The sequence below is a fragment of the Rana temporaria genome, chromosome 7 (genome assembly GCF_905171775.1).
Source record: "Rana temporaria chromosome 7, aRanTem1.1, whole genome shotgun sequence".
NCBI classification, from domain to species: domain Eukaryota; kingdom Metazoa; phylum Chordata; class Amphibia; order Anura; family Ranidae; genus Rana; species Rana temporaria.
The window spans coordinates 150,707,498-150,729,245 of record NC_053495.1 but is presented as its reverse complement, the minus strand read 5'-3'; the positions used below and the strand labels follow the sequence as shown (position 1 = coordinate 150,729,245).

The 21,748-nt window shown below is 41.0% G+C and overlaps 1 protein-coding gene across 2 annotated transcripts in view; it reads right to left on the bottom strand.

The window, feature by feature from the left end:
• Positions 1 to 21,125, bottom strand: part of LOC120945759 (dimethylaniline monooxygenase [N-oxide-forming] 2-like) — a 63,112-nt gene extending 41,987 nt beyond the window's left edge. The window contains exons 1-4 of one of the 2 annotated variants that reach the window (XM_040360138.1): positions 21,012 to 21,125; positions 20,724 to 20,902; positions 3,716 to 3,855; positions 3,445 to 3,633 (exon numbers count right to left, since the gene is read on the bottom strand). In XM_040360138.1, the coding sequence (XP_040216072.1) occupies positions 3,445 to 3,633; positions 3,716 to 3,847 (321 nt within the window). In that variant the 5' untranslated portion in view covers positions 3,848 to 3,855; positions 20,724 to 20,902; positions 21,012 to 21,125. The remainder of the gene's footprint in view (positions 1 to 3,444; positions 3,634 to 3,715; positions 3,856 to 20,723; positions 20,903 to 21,011) is intronic. The other variant, XM_040360137.1, reaches the window with a different exon arrangement.
• Positions 21,126 to 21,748: the final 623 nt, after the last annotated feature.

Sequence of the window (21,748 nt, the reverse complement as noted above, 5' to 3'; positions counted from 1 at the left end):
AAATTTCATGGGTCTGGATTGGATTATACGGATTATAGTATCTCTGGAGGTGGGGGAGGACAATTGGGTTGGATTTTGTTTTCTTCAATATATTTATTCTTTTTTGTTATTCACAATTTATTTTACGTTTTAATGGTACTTTGTTTCAATGTGGAATGGAAGGGCAGGAAATGAACTAAATGTACCATATTGTTTTTGACTGTATGCCACACTGTAATAATTTTCATTGATGTGCGTTACATGGTACTGATTTTTTTTTTCTTAAATTAAACTTAAACTTGAATGAAAGAAAAATTGATGGGAAGATGGATGGAGCCAAATACAGGACCATTCTGGAAGAAAACCCGATGGAGTCTGCAAAAGACCTGAGACTGGGACGGAGATTTGTCTTCCAACAAGACAATGATCCAAAACATAAAGCAAAATCTACAATGGAATGGTTCACAAATAAACATATCCAGGTGTTAGAATGGCCAAGTCAAAGTCCAGACCTGAATCCAATGGAGAATCTGTGGAAAGAACTGAAAACTGCTCTCCATCCAACCTCACTGAGCTCGAGCTGTTTTGCTAGGAGGAATGGGCAAAAATTTCAATCTTTCGATGTGCAAAACTGATGGAGACATACCCCAAGCGACTTACAGCTGTAATCGCAGCAAAAGGTGGCGCTACAAAGTATTAACTTAAGGGGGCTGAATAATTTTGCACGCCCAATTTTTCAGTTTTTTATTTGTTAAAAAAGTTTGAAATATCCAATAAATTTCGTTCTACTTCATGATTGTGTCACACTTGTTGTTGATTCTGCAAAAAAAATTACAGTTTTATATCTTTATGTTTGAAGCCTGAAATGTGGCAAAGGGTCGCAAAGTTCAAGGGGGCAGAATACTTTCGCAAGGCACTGTGTATACTGTATATATATATATATATATATATACATATATATATATATATATATATATATATATATATATATATATATATATATATATATATATATCCAACAGGTGTGGTGAACAGCTTCATTGGATTTCCTAATACATTGCAATCAGGCTTTCCCACAGCTATGTTGTATAGAAGAAATGGTCCAGAATTGCCACCTTATAAAAATGTATTCAAATCAGTGAAAAGAACACAACAAAAAAATGCAGAACAAGTTCCAAAACTGCTACAGGTGCGGGCTAAACATACTAACGCCCATCCTCAGGCTGGCTGGAACAAGTACTAAACTCATTATAAGAAAACTCTTAATATATAGGACTATACACAAAAGGATCCAATTAAAACATGTAAGACATAATTATGTAATCCAAATTAGCACAATCAAATCTTGAGAGAGAGTTAACAAGTTCTATTCCTTTCCCATCATGGATGGGGAGGGGGATGCGCAGTTTGTTGGCATCTTTGCCCTGGGCACTGGGTGAGCTTGTCACAGCACAGCTTGTACCACTTTATGGATATATGAAATGTTTTCCTTTCTTCATGGAATTATATTGTGTATAATTCAAACAGGGATATGACCCATTTTTCCTTGGTCCCAAAAAGGTGACAGGAGGTACAGTAGGACAAAATTGCTCAGATTTAACCAAATGACTATAGAAAGACCTTCCTTTCCTATATGCCAGCAAGGGTGGTATATTCAATTCCCGGAATTTGAAGATAATTATCACTTAGTATTGGGGATGGGCCCGATGTTCGAGTCGAATGTAAGTTTGACTCGGATATCCAGTGTTCGCCCGTTCGCCAGATAGAAAACTTTATGGGGCGTTCACTGCAAATTCAAGCACCACAGAACACCCCAAAATGCACTGCGAGATTGCAGTGCATTGATGTCTGACCTACATGCTTTGGCTAATCACAACGCGCTCTGTTGTGAGAGCCATGATTGACCAAAGCAAATCATGGCTCGGGGGCTAAGTCCATGCCCCACACTATATAAGGCTTCTTACACAGTGGGCGTATATGGTGTTATGATTGAAAGAACGTTAGCTAGAGGCAGGTTAGAGATAGATAGATAGATACCGTAGATAGATAGATAGATAGATAGATAGATAGATAGATAGATAGATAGATAGATAGATAGATAGACATATATATATATATATATATATATATATATATATATATATATATACAGATATAGTGCCATCGGTGTACAGTATATAATACAGTGTATTGAAGTGGTTAGGGTGGCAGTAAAGAGCTGAAAAAACATGTGATTTGGTGAGTTGGCTGAAAATGTTCTGCAGTGTGTATGCAGAACTAGTACACGGCCAATGCCCCTTCGGACAAAAATACACGGAAAAGTCCGATGGAAGTCCAATAGTGTGTAGGAGGATTAACTCAACTTACAGCCATTAATGTCTAAACCGCTGGCAACAAAAGTGAGTACACCCCTAAGTGAAAATGTCCAAATTGGTCCCAAAGTGTAATTATTTTGTGTGGCCACCATTATTTTCCAGCACTGACTTAACCCTCTTGGGCATGGCGTTCACCAGAGCTTCACAGGTTACATTTGGTGTCTTCTTCCACTCCTTCATGACAACATCACAGAGCTGGTGGATGTTAGAGACCTTGTGCTCCTCCACCTTCTGTTTGAGGATGCCCCACAAATGCTTAATAGGGTTTAGGTCTGGAGACATGCTTGGCCAGTCACCTTTACCCTCAGCTTCTTCAGCAAGGCAGTGTTCATCCTGGAGGTGTGTTTGGGGTCGTTATCATGTTGGAATATTGCCCTGCGGCCCAGTCACCAAAGGGAGGGGATCGTGCTTCAGCTTCTGCTTCAGTATGTCACAGTACATGTTGGTATTCATGGTTCCCTCAATGAACTGTAGCTCCCCAGTGCCAGCAGCACTCATGCAGCCCCAGACCATGACAGTCCCACCACCATGCTTAACTTGTAGGCAAGACACACTTGTCTTTGTACTCCTCATCTGATTGCCAGCACACATGCTTGACACCATCTGAACCAAATAAGTTTATTTTAGTCTCATCAGACCACAGGACATGGTTCCAGTAATCCATGTCCTTAGTCTGCTTGTCTTTAGCAATCTGTTTGTGGGCTTTCTTGTGCATCATCTTTAAAAGAGGCTTCTTTCTGGGACAACAGCTATGCAGACCAATTTGATGCAGTGTGCGGCGTATGGTCTGAGCACTAACAGGCTGGCCCCCCACCCCTTCAACCTCTGCAGAATTGAAGGCAGCACTCATATGTCTATTTCCCAAAGACAACCTCTGGATATGACGCTGAGCACATGCACTCAACTTCTTTGGTCGACCATGGCATGACCTGTTCTGAGTGGAACCTGTCCTGTTAAACTGCTGTGTGGTCTTGGCCACCGTGCTGCAGCTCAGTTTCAGGGTCTTGGCAATCTTCTTATAGCCTAAGCCATCTTTATGTAGAGCAACAATTCTTTTTTTTTTCTCCTTTTTTTTGTATGTATCTCTTACCTTAAATTGAATGTATTTTGTCAAATGAAAATTTTCAGCATATAACTTGATGTATTCAAAGTATTTCCGATTAGGTAGAAAATTAGGAAAATCTGCCGGCATTGGAAAGTCACTGAAACACATGGTTTCTTTGGAAACATTGGTAACCAAAGAGCTATAGATGCTGGCCCTCTTATCCTCCACTTCATCCTGGAATACAGAATACAGATGATTAGCATACCATCTATATAAAACATGCAAAAATATGAAATAAAAATGGGAGTGAACTTACTGTAAACCTCCAAAGACCTCCAATATCACAACTTTTTTCAAAACAAGTGGGTTCCAATCCTTCTTCCAAGCATGCTTTTATAGCAGCCAAACCGCTAACCCCCGATCCAATTACTGCTACTTTCCTAACCATTATGTTACCTATAGAATAGAATAAAGGAAATGTCACTAGTAGTAAAATTTAGGGATAAAGAAACATTTTGTAAATATTTTGAATTTCAGAATAATATTTGTTTACTGTAGATATGCATTTGCTCCCCAAATCACTACCCATGAAGCCTGTTTCTGTGTGTAACAAGTCTTCTTACTCTAGGGTGGATATATGGACAGAAAGGTTTTCAGATACAATTTAAAAGGAAAACCCATTGAAATATTGGGCTGTAAGGCCCCATACACACGGGAGGATTTATCTGCGGATACGGTCCAGCGGACCGTTTCCGCGGATAAATCCTCTCGAGGATTTCAGCAGATTTTAATGCGATGGAGTGTACTCACCATCGCATTGAAATCCGCGCCGAAATCCTCTGGCGATGACGTGTCACGCCGTCACCGCGATTATGACGCTGCGACATGCGCGACGCTGTCATATAAGGAATTCCACGCATGCGTCGAATCATTACGACGCATGCGGGGGATCCCTTCGGATGGATGGATCCGGTGAGTCTATACAGACCAGCGGATCCATCCGTTGGGATGGATTCCAGCAGATGGATTTGTTTGGCATGTCAGCAAATATTCGATCTGCTGGAATCCATCCCAGGGGAGAAATATCCGCGGAAACAGATCTGCTGGAGTGTACACACCATAGGATCTATCCGCTGAAACCCATTTGCTGGGATTTTTCAGCGGATGGATTCTATCGTGTGTACGGGGCCTAAGGGTCAATCCCATTGGATCTGCTCTGATGTGCAGTTCTAAACTAGGATTGCTAGAATATTTAGGGGCACTTGACCTTATAGTAAAGCTTATAAAGCTTATGAAGCTTCTGCTTTATAACCCCTACATACAATACAGTATACATGCTTTAGGTAACCTGATTATGTGAATTTGTTTGCTGAATAAATGTAAGCAATCCTGTTCTTTGACCATGCAAGTTCTTTTTTTCCCCTCATTCTAGCAGCATATATTTTTCTTCCAATCTCTTTACACCACTTAATGCGCATTCAGTTCCAATACTTTAACCACTTAAGCCCCGGACCATATTGCTGGTCAAAGACCAGAGCACTTTTTGCGATTCGGCACTGCGTCGCTTTAACTGACAATTGCGCGGTCGCGCGACGTGGCTCCCAAACAAAATTGGCGTCCTTTTTTTCACACAAATAGAGCTTTCTTTTGGTGGCATTTGATCACCTCTGCTGTTTTTAGTTTTTGCGCTATAAACAAAAATAGAGCGACAACTTTTTACCATAATAAATATCCCCCAAAAATATATAAAAAAACTTTTTTTTTCCTCAGTTAAGGCCAATACGTATTCTTCTACATATTTTTCGTAAAAAAAAACGTAATAAGCGTTTATTGATTGGTTTGCGCAAAAGTTATAGCGTTTACAAAATAGGGGGTAGTTTTATGGCATTTTGATTAATATATTTTTTTTACTAGTAATGGCGGCGATCAGCGTTTTTTTTCGGTACTGCGACATTATGGCGGACACTTCGGACACTTTTGACACATTTTTGGGACCATTGGCATTTTTATAGCGATCAGTGCTATAAAATTGCATTGATTACTATAAAAATGCCACTGGCAGGGAAGGGGCTAACACTAGGGGGCAGGGAAGGGGTTAAGTATGTTCCTTGGGTGTGTTCTAACTGTAGGAGGGGGTGGACTCACTAGGTGAAATGACTGATCGCTGTTCATACATTGTATGAACAGACGGTCAGGCATTTCTCCCCTGACAGGACCGGGAGCTGTGTGTTTACACACACAGCTCCCGGTCCCCGCTCTGTAACGAGCGATCGCGGGTGCCCGGCGGTGATCGCGACTGCCGGGGCACACGCGCGGGAGTCAGGAGCGAGCCAGGGGGCCCTAGTGGCCGCTTTGAGAGCCGACTTTATACTACGTGCTCTCGCGCAGGAGAGCCGACCTGCCGCCGTAGAACTGCGGCGGCTGGTCGGCATGTAGTTAATAAAGGTGCCCCCTGCATTTTTTAAGGCCAAACTATAGTTATTTTCATTGTTGTTTAAAATACATAAGTGAAACTATTAGTGAAACATGCTCATTTAAAAAAATACAGTTTTTATGATATTTTTCTGTTTTTTAGGAATCAATATGGTTTATTTAAGACAAATTTAGTAAATCTACAACAAGTGAACCTTATTGATTACTAAAGCAGCGCTAGTTGTCACTATTCAAAACGTGACCCCTCTTTCCTATGATAGTCTATAAGAGAAATAGTTCTGGAGGAAAGGGAATGTGTCAGAGTCCAGTGAAAAGTGCTTATGGGATATGGTGTGCTCTCCACTGCAGGTGACTTCCACCGTGTACACTCCACTTGCAAAATACTTCTCCCGTGTGTCACTCTCCCCTTATGGGTATCTACTCACCAGAAGGGCTCATTTTAACAGGCACTGCAAATCTGCATAAAAAAAAGGGGGCAAAAAATACCTAAGGTGAAAACATGGAGAGAAAGTCTTTTAACCTGAGACTATTAGGAGAGCATCCTGTGCATCAATCATGGTTTGGAGGTGGAGGGAGATCTAATGATGCAAATTTGCAGTGAGTGTTAATCTCAGCCTTCTGGTGAGTAGATACCAATAAGGGGAGAGTGACACACGGGAGAAGTATTTTGCAAGTGGAGTGTACACGGTGGAAGTCACCTGCAGTGGAGAGCACACCATGGGCCAAATCCACAGACATGCAGCCTAACTTAACTTTTCAGAGTTAAGTTACACTGCCGCAATTTTCCGAAGTTAAGTACCGATCCTCAAAGCACTTACCCGGAAAATTGCGGCAGCGCAACTTAACTCCGTCCATCGTAAGGCGTTCCTAGTTTAAATGGGCGATTCCCATTTAAATTAGGCGCGCTCCCACGCCGGACGTACTGCGCATGCGTGTGACGTCATTTTTCCCGACGTGCAGCGCGCGAACGTAATTTACGCCGGGCTTTGTGGATTGCGACGGGACAATAAAGTTGCGACGGGTGAAAAAAAATTTACGCGCCGGGAAAAAAAATTCAAATTTAAAAAAAAATCGCGGCGATCGAAAAAAAGGTCTGGTTTTACATGGTGTACTAACTTTACACATTGTAAAACCAGCCCTAATTTTACACGTGCAAATCGTAACTTACGCAGAAAACACAAAGCTTAAAAGCTTTGTGGATCTGCTTAAGTACTCATTTGCATACGCTAGGCGGCATTTCGACTCGAAATGCCCCCAGCGGCGGATGCGGTACTGCATCTTAAGATCTGACAGTGTAAGTGTCTTACAGATGTCAGATCTTCTGCCTAACTTTGGAAAAATCCTTTTGAGGATCGTTTCCAAAGTTAGGCACAGAGATACGCAGGCTGAACAGCAGTTCCGCCTGCGTATCTCTTTTGTGGATTTGGCCCCATATCCCATAAGCACTTTTCACTGGACTCTGACACATTCCCTTTCCTCCAGAACTATTTCTCTTATGGACTATCATAGGAAAGAGGGGTCACATTTTGAATAGTGACAACTAGCGCTGCTTTAGTAATCAATAAGGTTCACTTGTTGTAGAATATGGTTTATTTATTTAGTTATGTATTTATCTTGGATGCAGGTTTCTTGAGCAGGCTGAGTATATGATAAAGAATACAGTACATACCTTATATAACACATTACATGGTTACATCAATCTATACAGTAGGACTGGTGACAATCATCTTATGTTTTATCTAACTTTTCTCAATAAGTATATACAGCTTCAGTATAACTCCACTGCTGCCTCATCCTTTGGGAAATGATAACTGCCTGGTTGTCATACTGATCCAATGCCTTCCATGTGTTCTACATCCCTGACTTGGAACTAGCAAGAGATTCTGACTTCATTCTGATTCACTTATGACATGCTCATTTCAGTTTAGTGACTCTGAACATATTAAAGTCAGGAATAGCTGGGCAGCTAGCACTTTCCTTAACAGATCAGCATTGGCAGTCCATATATTTCTCTAAGTACAGATTTCCTTTAAAAAATTCCATAGGTTGAGAGATCTTTGTTTGCCTTTATAAACATTCTCTAGTACAAACACAGTGGAACTGTTATACTAAATGCATACATTGTTTTTCACTTAGTTCAGTGAGCCTGAAATAAAGCTTCACCTCAACCAACCGGTCATGTAAAAAAGGAATTTCTATTTGTTGTTCTATTTTGTCTGTACATGACAAGGTCACAGTGTTTATAGTGAACATAGGATCACAAGGTTAAATAAAAAAAAATTCTCCTTTTGTAAATAAGCTCTAGTGTATTTGCCCTTTTTTTATGAACAGAGAATACTGTAATGGGATTAATAATATTATTATATACAATTGTTGCGCTAGTGAGATTGAACTAATATATAGTAACCTATATATCAATATAAGCACATACAAATGTATGCGAAAATGTAAAAAAAATATTAAATAGTAAACAGTCTAAATAAAGAAAAATGATTCCATGTATAAATAAGAATGTATAAAGTGAACCAGTGACATATAGCTTAAACGTATAGTCCCAAAATGAATATGTGATCAAGATTATAATCTCCAAGTGAAAGAAATCCACTGCATCCAGAAACGTGATGATAGAAAAGCACCTCCACCTTAGTAAACACTGCCTCTTACCAGCTAGAAATTATCTCTTATTACAGGAGATCAAAATCGCATGTAAAGCTGGAAGTCTCCACACGAATCTCCACCAGGGAACACGTTAATAGACGATAGCCTCATTCAGTAAAGCATTGCAAGATGTGCCATAAAAAAGAAAAGGCTGCATAGCATAAAATTCAAGGTACATTTATTAATCTTATAAAAATGCGCACTTGCAACAAGTTCCAGTGCTGTGAGCATAAAAATATCGAGCCGGCCGGCTCCTCGATCTACCTGCCCGTATCTTGCGGGCTCAGCTAGTGACGCGGTGAACGTCGCTTATCCAACGTTTCGTCTCAATGGGGGACGTGGTCACGGGATACGGGCGGCGTCCTGATCCACCGCTTACATACAATATTCAGTGTCCTAACTTTGCTGTGAGTCCCAGAAAGGCCACACCAGCACCATTTTGGATAATGGAACACGAAAGGGAAAAAGACTGTAACATCTAGAGGCTTTAATAGGACAAGATGAACCACCCAAATTGCCAAAGTAATCCTATTCAGGCAATATACAGTACCATCCACTTTATCAAAAGTGAGCAATATACAATCTATTAAATAAAAATAGGTAATACCCAGGCTATAATACATAGAAAAGTAAAAAAAATACAAAAAACTCAAGGCAATGTAACTACATCACCACCTGGTTGAAAGTACTATAATATGTATCCGGCCACTTGGGACTCACATCAAGTTCACATACTCTCGCATATCAACCCATATAGCCATTCTCCAAATATTGTGGGAAATAAAAGGAGCAAAGGTAGAAATACATACTTATATTCATGATCGAAGCACCAATAGGTCCAAACAACACAAAAAGAATAAAAAAAAAAACTAAAAGTTAACAAGGCAATTTATGCATAACAAAAGAACTACGAATTATCAATAAAACAGTTGATGTCAACATCGATGTTTAGGCCAAAGGGGGTGTAACATTTGAGTTTGTGTACCCATGCCATCTCTAACTTTGATATACTCCTGACCAAGTCGCTAGCCCTCCAGTGGGGGTTGAACTTGTCAATACCTAGAAAAATGGTGTTAGTTGGATCTCTCTTGTGTACAGCTAAATAGTGTTTAGACACTGAGTGTTTGGTATAGCCCCTCCTGATGTTATTAATATGCTCGTTCAAGCGTACCTGCAGTGGGCGCTTGGTCCTACCCACATATTGCAGGCTGCATGGGCACTGTAACATGTACACAACTCCAACGGTGGAGCAAGTAATACACGGCTCTATTGTATAACTCTTAGATGTATACCCAGAGCTAAAACTCATGGTCCTTCTGGCTCTACACCTATTTAAGGAGAAAACCTGGCATCTCCTACATTGGTAATAGCTAGTTAAACCTGAAAGGAACATAGAGCTAACAGCAGGGGGATTGTGAATATTTGGGGCTAATTTGTCTTTCAAAGAGGGAATCCCTCTAAAAACCACTTGAGGTTTCTCTGGCAGAATATTGGAAAGTACGTTCCTCAAAATGTGCCAGTGCTTGCTCACTATATTTTTAACACTGGCGTGTTGGCATGAGTAATTAGTGATAAAGGGACTCCGAAAAGAATTCTCCCCCCCCCCCCTCCATCAGTCTTCTCTTTTAACAAATCTGCTCTGTCCATATTGTTAACCAAGTCTAAAGTATTAGACAAAGAGTGGGTGGAGTAGCCCTTTTCAACAAATCTTTGCGTGAGGACCTGGGCTTGCTCTAAAAAGGTCGCTTGTTCAGTGTAGTTACGCCTTAGTCACAAATACAGTATTGGCTTTTTGGTACCGACTTCAGCCATGAGGCGTGATGGCAAATGGCACTAGGTATAGATGAATTTCTGTCAGTAGTTGTAAAAAATGTGGATGTAATGAATCCTTCATTACCGACAGAAATAGTCAGATCCAGAAAATTAATTTTTTCCTGGCTGGCTTCGTAATTCAAATGAATACCCCTATCATTAGTATTGAGGAAGTCTGCTGGCAGAACAAACTGGTGTGGGTAATTCGGGTATGGATACTACTCCACAGACTATGAGCCAAAGTGCTGGTGGACCGTCAGGTGCAGTGATCAATTGAATGAATGAATGAATGAATGAATGAATGACTTGTATAGCGCAACGCATGCGAACTGAATCGCCTCTGGGTGCTTTTTCCAGCCAGTATCTGCTTGGCTGGTGTGGTCATTTTTACCCCGTAGGATCATGACACGCTGGGGACACACAGTCATACACACATATATACTGGGCCAATTTGGACGAGATCCAATTTACCTACCAGCATGTCTTTGGAGTGTGGAAGGAAACCGGAGTACCCGGATAAAACCCACGCAGACACAGGGAGAACATGCAAACTCCAGGCAGATGGTGTCGTGGTTGGGATTCGAACCAGCGAACCTTTTGCTGCTAGGCGAAAGTGCTACTCACTGCACCACTGCACCAATTATGCCTTACCTGGTGGTACACAGGGACGCTCCCGGCTAGAGGAGCGCAGGCTGCCCCACAGAAAAGTATGAAGCGCCCGTTTTCCCCTAACTATGGCAATATGAGTAGGGGTGGTGGTAACCATCATGGTGCCCCCCCTTCATTCCACCCTCAAGGACGGGGCCAATACCAACAGGTCAATTCTGACTTGGTTAGATCACGTGGACGTGGGTGGCAACAAGGCCCACCACCATCTCAGGGTCAAGGGTATGCCATGGATACTAACAACCAATTTTGTGATAACCGTGTTTTTTTTATACCTAGGGGTCAGAATTATAATCAATCCCAGACTTATAGAGAAAATGAAGTAACTCACTATGATGGGGATTACGAATTGGATTATAATGTCTCTACTCAGAATAGTTTTCTCCCCTTGAGGTGTACATCCGGTCAGGATGAAGATGCCTATCAGATGCCACCTGGAGCCAGTGGGGCTGAAGGCTCAAGGGGAGGCTACTATGGTTTCAACTATGGTAACACCAATGAGAGTAATTTAAAGGACCAATATGGGCAACCACATTGGGGTTTTCGCAGGATAGGCCAAGGAGTAAAAAGGGTGGTAGAGTTAAGAGAGGAACTAGAGGGGGGAGGCGCGCTCAGTCCAAATAGACCAAGGATGTAGTGGGTACTGGCATCTTCAACCTGAGTACTCATCCCGTGATGGATTCTGAGTTAGCGGTACTTGATAGGGGACTGAAATATGCTCCACCCAAAAAGTTAAATAAATTCAGTACGTATATGGACATTCACAAATATGTCCGAAAGTTGAATGTGCAACGCTATATGGCTTCTAATCCCTTCAATTCATCAAGGACTGCCTCTTTTGGCTACACACATTCTGGTTTATCCAATGCTTCAACCTTTAACCCTCCGGATCATCTTCCCCCCCCCCACTAAGGCCCCATACACACCATAGAATCTATCCGCAGATAAATCCCATCAAATGGGTTTCTGCGGATAGATCCTATGGTGTGTACACTCCGTCGGATATTTTTCCGCGGATAAATCTCCCCTGGGATGGATTTCCAGCAGATGGATATTTGCTGACATGCTCAACAAATCCATCTGCTGGAATCCATTCCAACGGATGGATCCGCTCGTCTGTACAGACTTACCGGATCCATCCGTCCAAAGGGATTCCCCGCACGCGTCGTAATGATTTGACGCATGCGTGGAATTCCTTATATGACAGCGTCGCGCCCGTCGCCGCGTCATAATAGCGGCGACGGCGCGACACGTCATCGGCAGAGGATTTCAGCGCGGATTTCAATGCGATGGTGTGTACACGCCATCGCATTGAAATCTTCTGAAATCCTCGAGAGGATTTATCCGCGGATACGGTCCGCTGGACCGTATCTGCGGATAAATCCTCTCGTGTGTATGGGGCCTAAGGGTTTTTAGAGATTTAGCCATTAAGGATTTGGATGAGCTACAAATTAAATGGATTAAGAACAAAAGGGATATCGAAATAGATATTGAATCCCTATGTTCTAATAAAAACGTAGTTATTCCCCCTGCAGACAAAGGGGGCAGTATAGCCGTCCTTAATAAGGACGTCTATATGCAGGAAATGTATCGTATTCTCTCTGATACAGCCACTTATACTCCCTTATACTCCACTGGCAATATAAGAGGATTCTGGAGAAAATTGTTTCCAGAGGTTTTGATCTCAATATTCTTAATAAAATAGAGAGAGCTTTTTTGATCCCCAGATCCCCCAGTATTCCCATCATTTACTATCTACCAAAAGTACACAAAAGTCTAACTTGCCCCCCAGGACGGCCCATAGTGAGTGGGATTGATTCTATCACTTCCCGGGTGGGCAAGTATATTGACTATTTTCTGCAACCTTTGGTACGAGAGATGCCATCTTATACAAAAGACACTAGGCATGTCATCAACTTTTAATCTTCCCTTAAGCCGTCTACAGATTTATGGATGGTGACCGCAGATGTCACCTCTCTATATACGGTTATATCTCATCAGTTGGGCATTGAGGCATCATTCCACTTTGCCTAGTAGACAGAGGGACTATATTATGGAATTGCTGGAATTTGCAGCAACCCATAATTTTTTCTGGTTCGATGGCCGTTTCTACAGGCAAGACAGGGGTGTCGCCATGGGGGCTAAATATGCCCCCAGTTTGGCAAACCTGTTCATGGCCAAATGGGAGGAGGATGTCGTCCGTGTCCAAACTAGACCTCAAGTGGTCCTTTGGGCCTGGTACATAGAGGACATCCTCCTCCTATGGAAGGGCAGTGAGGATGAGCTTGTGGAGTTTATGGACTTCCTCAATACTAATGATAGGGGTATTCATTTGAATTACGAAGCCAGCCAGGAAAAACATTTTTTTCTGGATCTGACTATTTCTGTCGGTAATGAAAGATTCATTACATCCACATTTTTTAAAACTACTGACAGAAATTAGTTTATACCTAGTGACAGTTGCCATCACGCCTCATGGCTGAAGTCGGTACCAAAAAGCCAAGCCAAGCGACCTTTTTAGAGCAAGCCCAGGTCCTCACGCAAAGATTCGTTGAAAAGGGCTACTCCACCCACTTTTTGTCTAATACTTTAGACTTGGTTAACAATATGGACAGGGCAGATTTGTTAAAAGAGAAGACTGATGGAGGGGGGGAGAATTCTTTTCGGAGTCCCTTTATCACTAATTACTCATGCCAACACGCCAGTGTTAAAAATATAGTGAGCAAGCACTGACACATTTTGAGGAATGACAAAGTTCTTGCCAATATTCTGCCAGAGAAACCTCAAGTGGTTTTTAGAGGGGTTCCCTCTTTGAAAGACAAATTAGCCCCTAATATTCACAATCCCCCTGCTGTTAGCTCTATGTTCCTTTCAGGTTTAACTGGCTATTACCAATGTAGGAGATGCCAGATTTGCTCCTTAAATGGGTGTAGAGCCAGAAGGACCATGAGTTTTAGCTCTGGGTGTACATCTAAGAGTTATACAATAGAGCTGTGTATTACTTGCTCCACCGTTGGAGTTGTGTACATGTTACAGTGCCCATGCAGCCTGCAATATGTGGGCAGGACCAAGCGCCCACTGCAGGTACGCTTGAACGAGCATATTAATAACATCAGGAGGGGCTATACCAAACACTCAGTGTCTAAACACTATTTAGCTGTACACAAGAGAGATCCAACTAACACCATTTTTCTAGGTATTGACAAGTTCAACCCAACTGGAGGGGTAGCGACTTGGTCAGGAGTATATCAAAGTTAGAGATGGCATGGGTACACAAACTCAAATGTTACACCCCCTTTGGCCTAAACATTGATGTTGACATCAACTGTTTTATTGATAATTCGTAGTTCTTTTGTTATGCATAAATTGCCTTGTTAACTTTTAGGGGTTTTTTTTATTCTTTTTGTGTTGTTTGGACCTATTGGTGCTTCGATCATGAATATAAGTATGTATTCCTACCTTTGCTCCTTTTATTTCCCACAACAAGGTGGTGATGTATTTACATTGCCTTGAGTTTTTAGTATTTTTTACTTTTTTATGTATTTTAGCCTGGGTATTACCTATTTTTATTTAATGGAAGTATATTGCTCACGTTTGATAAAGTGGATGGTATATTGCCTGAATAGGATTACTTTGGCAATTTGGGTGGTTCAGCTTGCCCTATTAAAACCTCTAGATTTTACAGTCTTTTCTCTTTCGTGTTCCATTATCCAAAATGGCGCTGGCGCGGCCTTTCTGGGACTCACAGCGAGGTTAGGACACTAAATATTGTATTCAAGTGGTGGATTAGGACTCCGCCCGTATCCCGTGACCACGTCCCCATTGAGACGAAACGTTGGGTAAGCGACGTTCTGACGTCACCGCGTCACAAGTTATGCTCACAGCGCTGGAACTTGTTGTAAATGCGCATTTTTTTCCGTCTATTAACGTGTTCCCTGCTGGAGATTCGTGTGGAGACTTCCAGCTTTACATGCGATTTTGATCTCCTGTAATAAGAGATCATTTTTAGCTGGTAAGAGGCAGTGTTTACTAAGGTGGAGGTGCTTTTCTATCATCAGGTTTCTGGATGCCGTGGATTTCTTCCACTTGGAGATTATAATCTTGATCATATATTCATTTTTGGACTATACGTTTAAGCTATATGTCACTGGTTCACTTTATACATTCTTATTTATACATGGAATCATTTTTCTTTATTTAGACTGTTTACGATTTAATTTTCTTTTAACATTATCGCATACATTTGTATGCGCTTATATTGATATATAGGTAACTATATATTAGTTCAATCTCACTAGAGCAGCTTTCTTTTTATTATTTATCTTGTCTTATGTTGTATAACATTTATAGTTGCCTGCTTGACACCCAGTAAATGAGCGCAGTATTTTTTCCACCATATACAATTGTTGTCTGATTAAGATTTACAGTATCATTGCAAAGTCAGAAAACTATCATTTTTACTAAAGGCATTTACGTTATGGTTTAAATAAGTGGTAATGAGGCAAAAGCTGCAGCAGGCAAAGCATAAAAATATGATAGCTTCCCAAACTTAGGCTGGCTTCTTTCTTAGAGGACCCTAGGTTCCTTCCAGCTTTTTATTCTCCTCGAAACTTCTCCAAGTGGTCTGAGTATGACATTGTCACCTTGGAGTTTCTGACATGAGAACCCCCATTTTGCTCTTTCTCCACCTTTCAGCTGAGCTATGCTCTCCCTCGAATGGAATTCTATAAATATTTGCAGGTCAGACATCTTTTTTCCACCCACTTCTTCCTGTAGGCGACAGGCACAGATTCCACCTTTCAACGTATGTGCGTATCCTCCTCCAGGGATAAGGGTATAATCTCTAGTATGTATAAATTACCTTATTGAGAGAGGAGTCTCCCTAAAAAATCTTCAGCGATGCTCAGTTGGAAGGAGGAATTGGGCAAAGAAAATCCCCCTGAAGATTGGTTGGATATGCTTTCCAATATGCACAGATGCACAAAGTCTATGGCGGTTAAGGAAACAGTTGTTAAGCTCCATACTAGGTGTTTTTTCACACCTTCTAAACTATACAGGTTTTATCCCTCAGTCCCAGAAATGTGTTTCAGAGGCTGCCCAGATAGAGGCACACACCTCCATATCTCTTGGAGCTGTAGGGAAAATAAACCAGAATGGCAGTCTGCTAAGGTTGCTTTAATCACAGGGATGCAATTGACCCTGACCCACCAAATGTGCTTATTTTTTGCTTTGCTACAAGATGTCTCCCCTCCCAACCAAAAGTTGTCCCATACCTTATTCAGCGCAGTTCACTGGGCAATTGCACCACACTGGCACACCCCTAAGGTCCCATGGGATCAGGTTCTGAGTCTTATGGAGGCCCTTCAGCTTATGAAGAGGGTGCACCATAATATTATTGATACTATGCCTTTATATAATAGAAAATGGGAGTCTTGGTCTGCCTGTGTATTTGTGGGTGCATAAACACATAGATATCAACATGCCTGCAATATTAAGCCGAGATTCTTGTTACCCTTTTATTTTTCCTTTCGCTTTCTTTCTTTTTTTTTTTTTTTGTTGTCTGGAGTTTTTTTTTTCCAACTGTGTTCCTCCTATTTAATACAGGTTTAAATGTAATTGTTACCATGGCAAACTTGTTTAAATGATACCTGATTGACTCAGTTTGCTAAATCCCAAAAGGGTCAATGGCTGCCATTGTATGTTTTTTCACATCTAAGCAATATTGGTTCAAGACTGATGCTTGATATATGCAATCTTCTGTATGTGTTTTACTTGTTTGTTTTATTTTTTAGTTTTTTAAGATACAATAAAAAATGTTGGTAAACAAAAAAGAAAAATTGATATCTTGACTTTCATTCAGGAAAATCAAGGAAATACAAATTTCTACATTTACTTATTCAATATTATTTAACAAAAATTGTTTTAAGGTGAAAGGAAAACAGACATGTAGGGCCAGATTCACAGTCGAAATATTTTCAAATTTGCCACGTCGTATCTTTAGCTTGAATTCTCAAACCAAGATACGACGGCTTCTGGCTTCGATCTGACAGGCGTACGGCTTCGTACGCCTTCGGATCGTAGGTGTAATACTTTGGCGCCCGCTGGGTAGAGTTTGCATCGTTTTCCGCGTCGGGTATGCTAATTAGCTGTTTACGGCGATCCACGAAGCTACGCACGCTCGTCGCATTCTCTTACGTCGTCGCTAGTCGGCTTTTCCCGTCGTAAAGTTACGGCTGCTATTTCATGGCTTATATTTAGACCAGCCATGTTAAAGTATGATCGGCGTTCTCGCGTCAAATTTTTATTTTTTTTTGCGTATGTCGTCCGGGAATAGGAAAGGAAGTAAAGCACGTCGCCGTTCAAAAAATTACGCCGGTGCGACGTCATTTCGCGCAAAGCACGGCGGGAAATTACAAAACGGAGCATGCGCAGTACGTTCGGCGCGGGAACGCGCCTAATTTAAATGATACACGCCCCATTTGATTTAGGTGGGCTTGCGTCGGACGGATTTACGCTATGCCGCCACAAGTTTACAGGCAAGTGCTTTGTGAATCAAGCACTTGCGCTGAAAACTTGCGGCGGTGTAACGTAAATGGGATACGATACGCCGCGGGAATTGTACATGAATCTGACCCGTAATGTCTAAATTTAGGCAAAATTATATAAAAAAAAAAAAAAAAGATTATAAAAATATAATAAGAAATAGAATCAAGATACACCTTTATGACTAGAATTATAGGGTTATTTAAAAAAAAAAAAAGCATAAAATATATTTTATCCCAAATAGATTTTTTCCCTTACTGATCTGTGTTAAAAAGAGTTAAAACAAAAAAGTTCAACCCCTTTTAAATGAGAAGATGAGATTCATTCAAATGAAAAATGGGCCAGACTTTCAGTAATGTGGTTATCAAAAGCTTTTACAAGGCTTGCCAATGAGATTTTGAAACCTTGTTTTGCAACACCTATAGATCAAAGCTGTTTACAAAAAAATCTCCACCTTACTAAACTTTGTTGTCAAGCCAGCCAATCATATTAAAAACAAACAATGCAAAAATAAAATGTTCCTATTGTGACCAAATATACAATATAAGCACAGCCTTGCAAATATCTAGAAAAATGTTAATAAACCATTAATAAACTAAATGAAAACTTTGCAATACCTGGGTTACTGTAGATACTGATAAATTATTACTCAAATTTTTTTTAAAAACAAGAAATATTGAGAACATAAAGAAATAGAGGTTGAAAAGCTCTTTAGAGATGTATTCCATCTGATTTATCTTTGAAATTTCCAGTACTGTAGGCTGCTGTTAAGTATAACGGTGGTGTTTTTCTGGGTGGTGGTGTAAGTATGGGTGGAATTTAAACCATAAAAAAACTTTAATTAGCTCCTGACGCACAACCGTTTTTGACCTTGTCATGCTCCAAGCTACACAATTTGTAGTTACCAGGGCCGCCATCAGGAATTTTGGGGGCCCTTACACAGCTTCAGTCATGGGCCCCATGGGCAACTTAAAAGGAAATCACTGGAATCATGCCTTAACACAGATCATCCAACTAAATCCTGTGTCATCCCAAATAGCACCTCAAATTCTGGTAAAGGATTTGACCCCCAAAACACATTGGCTTTTTGGGGGGGGGGAGGGTTATGTTTAAATAAAAAACTCTGGATTTTGAAACCAGTGTTGTGGCACTCCTGTCTTTAACTTTCCGACTGACTTTTTCCATCGGAAATTCCGACCGTGTGTATGCCCCATCGGAGAAATCCCATCGGAATTTCGATGAATTCCATTGGAGTTTAACCTCTTCCTTACCGGGCCATTGTAAAATGACGCCGGCAGGAACCCTCCCTCGATCCGGGTGGACGTCATATGACGTCTAGGGCGCGCCCGCATCACCGCCCGTGACCCGGGGCACGTGCCCGGCGGCCGCAATGTCCGCCAGGCACCCGCGATTGCCGGTGTAAACACACAGATACACCTCCTGTCAGAGGTGAGGAGACCTATGCTGTGTTCCCAGTACAGAGGAACACACATCGGTCTCCTCTCCTTGTGAGTCCCCTCCCCCCTACAGTTAGAACACACTTTAGGGAACATATTAACCCCTTCAGCGCCCCCTAGTGTTAACCCCTTCCCTGCCAGTCACATTTACACAGTAATCAGTGCAGTTTTATAGCACTAATCGCTGTATAAATGTAAATGGTCACAAAAACGTGTCAAAAGTGTCCGATGTGTCCGCCGCAATGTCACGGTCACAATAAAAATCGCAGATCGCCGCCATTACTAGTAAAAAAAAAAAAAAAAAAAATGCCAGAAATGTATCCCATATTTTGTAGACGCTGTAACTTTTGCGCAAACCAATCAATATACGCTTATTGTGATTTTTTTTACCAAAAATATGTAGAAGAATATGTATCGGTCTAAACTGAGGGAATTTTTTTTTTTAAATTGTGGTATTTATTAAATCAAAAATAAAAAAATATCGTGTTTTTTTTTTTTAATTGTCGCTCTTCTTCTGTTTACAGCGCAAAAAATAAAAACCGCAGAGATGATCAAATACCACCAAACAAAAGCTCTATTTGTGGGGGGGGGGGGGGGACATAAAGATTTCATTTGGGTACAGTGTTGCATGACCGCGCAATTGTCATTCAAAGTGCAACAGCGCTGAAAACTAAAAATTGGTTTGGGCAGGAAGGGGGTGAAAATGCCCTGTATGGAAGGGGTTAAATATAGAACATGTTCTATTTTACTCCGATGGAATTCCGTCGGAATTCTGATGTGCTTTTGGTCGAGGAAAAGCCAGATCGTGTGTACGCGGCATTAGATGACATTTACTAATATGTATGGAGCAAAACTGTGGGTTGATTTATGAAAACTGGAGAGTGCAAAATCTGGTGCAGCTCTGCATAGAAACCAATCAGCTTCAATATTTTCTTTTTGTCAAAGCTTAATTGGACAAGCTGAAGTTAGAAGCTGATTGGCTACACCAGATTTTGCACTTTACGGTATTAGTAGATCAACCCCTGTGTTACCAGTAGCAGGTGTGTAGAGTACGGCGAAGCTCACATTAAAGCGGAGGTTCACCCACACATGACACTTTTTCCCCTTAGATGGATGCTCGTTTTGTCTAGGGGAATCGGCTAGTTGTTTTAAAATATGAGCTGTACTTACTGTTTACGAGATGCATCTTCTCCGCCGCTTCCAGGTATGGGCTGCGGGACTGGGCGTTCCTATTTTGATTGACAGTCTTCCGAGAGGCTTCCGACGGTCGCATCCATCGCGTCACGATTTTCCGAAAGAAGCCGAACGTCGGTGCGCAGGCGCAGTATAGAGCCGCACCGACGTTCGGCTTCTTTCGGCTACTAGTGACGTGACGTCGGAAGCCTCTCGGAAGACTGTCAATCAAGAAGGAACGCCCGCTCCCGAAGACCCATACCCGGAAGCGACGGAGAAGATGCATCTCGAAAACGGTAAGTACTAGCCAATTCCCCTAGACAAAACGAGCATCCATCTAAGGGGAAAAGAGAAAAAAAAACATAATTGGGTGAACTCCCGCTTTAAATAAAACACATATACTATAGAGCAAACTATGCCCCCCCCCCACCTCGAATTCAACAGTTTATACCAAGTATCAATTATTTCCCACAAGCATGGTAATGTTAATACTATAGTATTATAAACCCAATAACAATATTGTACTGTATTAAAAAGATCTAGTTGTAGCGCCTGAGAGAAACAGAAGAAAAGATTACTCACAGACTGCTGTCAGTTTATCTTATGCTAACAATCCTCTTATGCAGGTAAAGATGTTATCTCTTTCTACTGAAGGATAATGTGTTCTCTTCTCCGCTGCAAACTGCTGTAAAATAAATTGGATCCACCACTCTCTCGCTGCGGGCTTACACCATGCAATCCTAGGATTGTGCATCCATGCCCTGTATGGAGATGAAAGGGATCTAGTTGGAACTCAATGCAATGAATCAAAAAAATCAACAAATAGTGCAGACCCAAGGTTATAGAAATAAAAAGTTTTAATATACTCACATTCAAATTATGATTAAAAGCATCACATCTATGTTCCAATCCAGGTTTTTTCACAAAAGGCTTTTACAGGTGACACACACATACAGTTGTACACTGCTTATATACACATGCCTTACAACCTATCCCTCCCCTAAAAATATTTAACCCCATAGACATCACACTATTGTGTAATATGCATAGAACACAATGCCAGCAACATAAATCATATTACATTACACATACCGTATAACAATTTTACTATTTCCCCATAACAAGATTTGTGAAGTTAAAAAACAAATATAAACTCTTGTCATATCACATACCATCTCTTAATCTCTAATGAAGCAATTTAAATTTAGAGAGCTCATTTTAAAAATCCATCCTTTGATTTTATTCTTTTTTTATTATTCTTTTTTTTTTTTTTTTACAGTTCTGATGATGTTACATCTCTTGAGCCACTTGCTTTTGAATTCAAGGTTGACAATCTCCACTACTTTACAGCTACACTAAAAAAAGTACACCAAGCAAAGTAAACCAAGGATTTCACATTCTGATTCATCACTTCCAGTTTTCAGTAGTCCATTGGCAGTGGTTCCAAACCCGAAGCAACCATTTTTTTCGTATTTTGCCATTTCAACAATGGCTTTCTAATCAACACTCCATGTGTCAAACCTGCAACTTATATAGCTGGATTCAGATACACGTGCCTAACGTTAGGCAGGCGTAGCGTATCTCATATACGCTATGCCGCCGTAAGT